Consider the following 3,391-nt stretch of genomic DNA (forward strand, 5'->3'; position numbering starts at 1 on the left):
TTCCGCGGAGCTGCCGGCAGAGGCAAGGCCCTGGGCGGTGAGAGGCCTGGGTGTACCGTGGGCCCGGTGGGTGAGGGGGCGGCCTGTCCCCAGTGGCAGCTTTTCACGGGTGACTACGAACAGGAGCTGGCTTTCACCCAAATACTTAAATTATAAATGGCTGAAGATCGCCATGCCTGCGCTGTCAAAGCCGTCGTCAGAACCTGCCAGTCATGGAGCCCACACGGGCTCCTGAGGCGGCCTGTTGACGAGCTTGCCTGGCCTTCCTGACAGCGAAAAGTCTAGTAAATCGTAGTAAATCTCCCTTGCTAAAACTCAGGCCAACTCATGAGAATAGTTTTCACAGTGTTTGCTCATTTTTAGCTGTGTAAATTTGCTTATTTACAACGTTGCAAGTACCCAGTGACATGTTTCTGCTGGAAGTCCCCAGATGACTGCTAAGGCCTGATGGCGCGCTTGGCTGTGGTCTCCTGCAAAATGCAGTGGCTTCTCGTTTTGCTGCCAACATTAGATTACATTAGTTTAAACTAAATCAACGTGATTTTTTTTTTTTCCCATTAAAAGAACAATTCAGTATCGTTAACTTCAGGAAATAATGAGTCTGACTTTCCAAAATCGTTTCATAATTTGACATAGTACTTTCTACTGCCTTCTCATGTTTTAACTTTTGGGTGTACCAGGACTAAGCTTAAAGCTTTTCTTTAAGACACACTCCTAAACTTGCTGCTTATTAAGCGTTCAGATCCACAATAATTTACTGGCTTCCAGGAGATGACATTTTGAGGAAGAATCAGCAGCACTAACAAGAATGTGATAAAATGTGATAAAAAGGACAGTCTTAAAAGGTAGTGTTGGATTGGGTTTGTAGTACAAACTCAGATGTTACATCACTATGTGCAATACTAATTTGGGGACTTTTTTATTTTAGACACTGCTTTAAGACGAAGACATCATGGATAAATATGAAATAATTAAAAAAATTGGAGAAGGATCTTTTGGCAAAATATTCTTGGCAAAAGGAAAAGTGGATAATGGGCAGTGTGTTATCAAAGAGATCAATTTAACTGAGGTAAAACAGCAAAACCTGGATGATAATGGTAGTTACCTGATTGTGCTAGTTGTGTTTAGCTAGGGTATGAACTGGGGTTATATTTTATCTCCTTTTTAGTCCTATCTTGATTATATAGAGTTAAACTTTCTGAAGACTACTCTTTGCTAATTCAGTGATTTTGCAAGCATAGAGGAAACACATATTTTGATATTAACAGTGTTTACCTTTTACTGCATTTTTGTTCTTTTCAAAACTTTTGTCTACCTACAATGCATGACACTACCTAATTCCAATTTTATAATACATCATTCAACTACAATGAAACTATTGCCACTGAAATAACAAATCACAATTTTGTGATACATTAAACTTTCTAATTTCCTTTTTTTTTTTTCACATCCATATTTTCAGACATGAGTAATTCACAACAGAGTCTTTCCCATTCTCATTATGGCAGTTTGATTCACCTTATCTAATTTTACATGTCCATGCTGTCAGCATCTGAGCTGCTTGGCTAGACTCCCTTTCTAGGAGAACAAGAGAAATATGTATTTTTAGGATGCTGTTAATCGTATATGATTTAGAATTCTGTTTAAAAATGAGCTGAATTGGTCGATAAATGTGCTCTCTTTCTTTCTGTTGACTGCAGAGGCAGGTCTGGGTGATTAGCTCAGGTATCAGAGGAATACCACTCCTATATTTGGTTCCAGAAAGCCAGGCAATTAAACTCCCTGTGATTTCATTACAGGGGTTTCAACAGTCAATTTCAATGAGTGCCTACATGCTTTTGACAGGTCTTTTGCTATTCTGTGCCACGCTAGTGAATATTAGAGAATTATAAGAGAAGAATGAATATATATCAGTTCTAGAAAAAGCTGTCCAACTTCCAGATTCAAACCCAGAAAAATTGATATGCTAGTAATGACAGCTAAATAAAACCCAGTTTCTCTCTATGCTCATCACCAATAAAATCCATGCATTTCTAATCTTAGTTTTTGATGTATGCAAAATAGAAAAATGGAAGATAATAAAATATTATTGTGGATCCCACTTGTTCAAAAATCAGGAGCTGGATACAGAAAATTACTACTTTGAAGTCATAAGATTTCTTTTTATATGGTAGACTGTTTCATTCACTTTTTGATTTTTGAATCTTTGACGATTAGATTTCAAAATTATGTTTCAAGAATAAGGGTAGGAAACTTTTCATAAATACAAGAGGACATTTTGATGGATGGATACTCGGAGACATTAATTTTTCAAAAGTAATATTCATGAAAGGATGATCACAATGAACCAAATAGAATTTTCCATTTAATGTAATAGGACAAAGAATTTGCCTGAAATGTTGCAGGAACTCGTAACAACAGTAAAACAGAAGGACTTTTTTTTTTTTCACTTTATTCTTTCAAGATCACCCATATTAAGAATACAGAATCATCTAGACCCTTATTCTTCAAATACGTAAAGGAAGTTTAACTTTAGACTTTATTCATCAGCTAGCTTAGCAATTGTATTTGTGTAAAAAGTTTAAATGTATACATTTGCCTGTTTGTAAAATGTTATAATTTGGCTTGACTTCAGTAATGTTGCAGTATATTTTCAAGCATACACTGCAAATTGATATTTTACGTTATATATACAGCATATTTTGTATTTCTGCATCACCTTGTTACACAGTGTTTTTGTATTTGCAGGAATGGTTTGGTAACAATGTAACTATTTTAGAAAATAATTAAATACATCATTGCTAGCATATAGTTTCCTAATTCTTTATAGATGCCTGTGAAAGAAAAGGAAGCTTCTCAGAAAGAAGTCGTTCTTCTGGCCAAGATGAAGCATGCAAATATTGTAACCTTCTATGATTCTTTGCAAGGTTACTTTTAGCATTTTTGTTTTATTTGTGATTGTAGGAGTGTAAGGCAGACAAACCTAGCTTGTTAATATTGCCCAACCTTAAAGCCTGTTCCCAACCCGGTACTTACCAGTGGCGACAGGTCCCAACACCTAAAAATGAAATGTGGTATTAAATTCTGTCATCACTTGCCTTCCTTATGTGTGTGTGTGGGACCTAAGGTGGTGTGGCATGGATGCTACATCCTGAAGTGTCTGCATTTCTTAAGTTGAACTTTAGTCTTGATCTTCCATAGGAGTCCAGAGTTTAATTAGTCTTTTCTAGGAGTTTCAATAGAAAAAGAGAGCTTTTGAGTATAGCAAGGAATAGATCCTGCTGGCGTTTTGTCTTGCGCTGTATTTTGAGGTATCACTCAAGGATACAGAATTCTTCAGGACTGAAAAAGACAGAAGGAAGTCTGTTCTCCATAAAAACTGATACCTTAT

General features: G+C 36.4%; 1 protein-coding gene across 1 annotated transcript in view; it reads left to right on the forward strand.

Moving 5' to 3' along the window:
- The first annotated feature begins 926 nt into the window (after positions 1 to 926).
- Positions 927 to 3,391, forward strand: part of NEK5 (NIMA-related kinase 5) — a 27,729-nt gene continuing 25,264 nt past the window's right edge. The window contains exons 1-2 of the mRNA XM_009882384.1: positions 927 to 1,069; positions 2,831 to 2,927. Coding sequence (XP_009880686.1) covers positions 953 to 1,069; positions 2,831 to 2,927 — 214 coding nt within the window. The 5' untranslated portion in view covers positions 927 to 952. The remainder of the gene's footprint in view (positions 1,070 to 2,830; positions 2,928 to 3,391) is intronic.

Source organism: Charadrius vociferus, unplaced genomic scaffold (genome assembly GCF_000708025.1).
Source record: "Charadrius vociferus isolate BGI_N301 unplaced genomic scaffold, ASM70802v2 scaffold263, whole genome shotgun sequence".
In the NCBI taxonomy this organism is placed as follows: Eukaryota; Metazoa; Chordata; class Aves; order Charadriiformes; family Charadriidae; genus Charadrius; species Charadrius vociferus.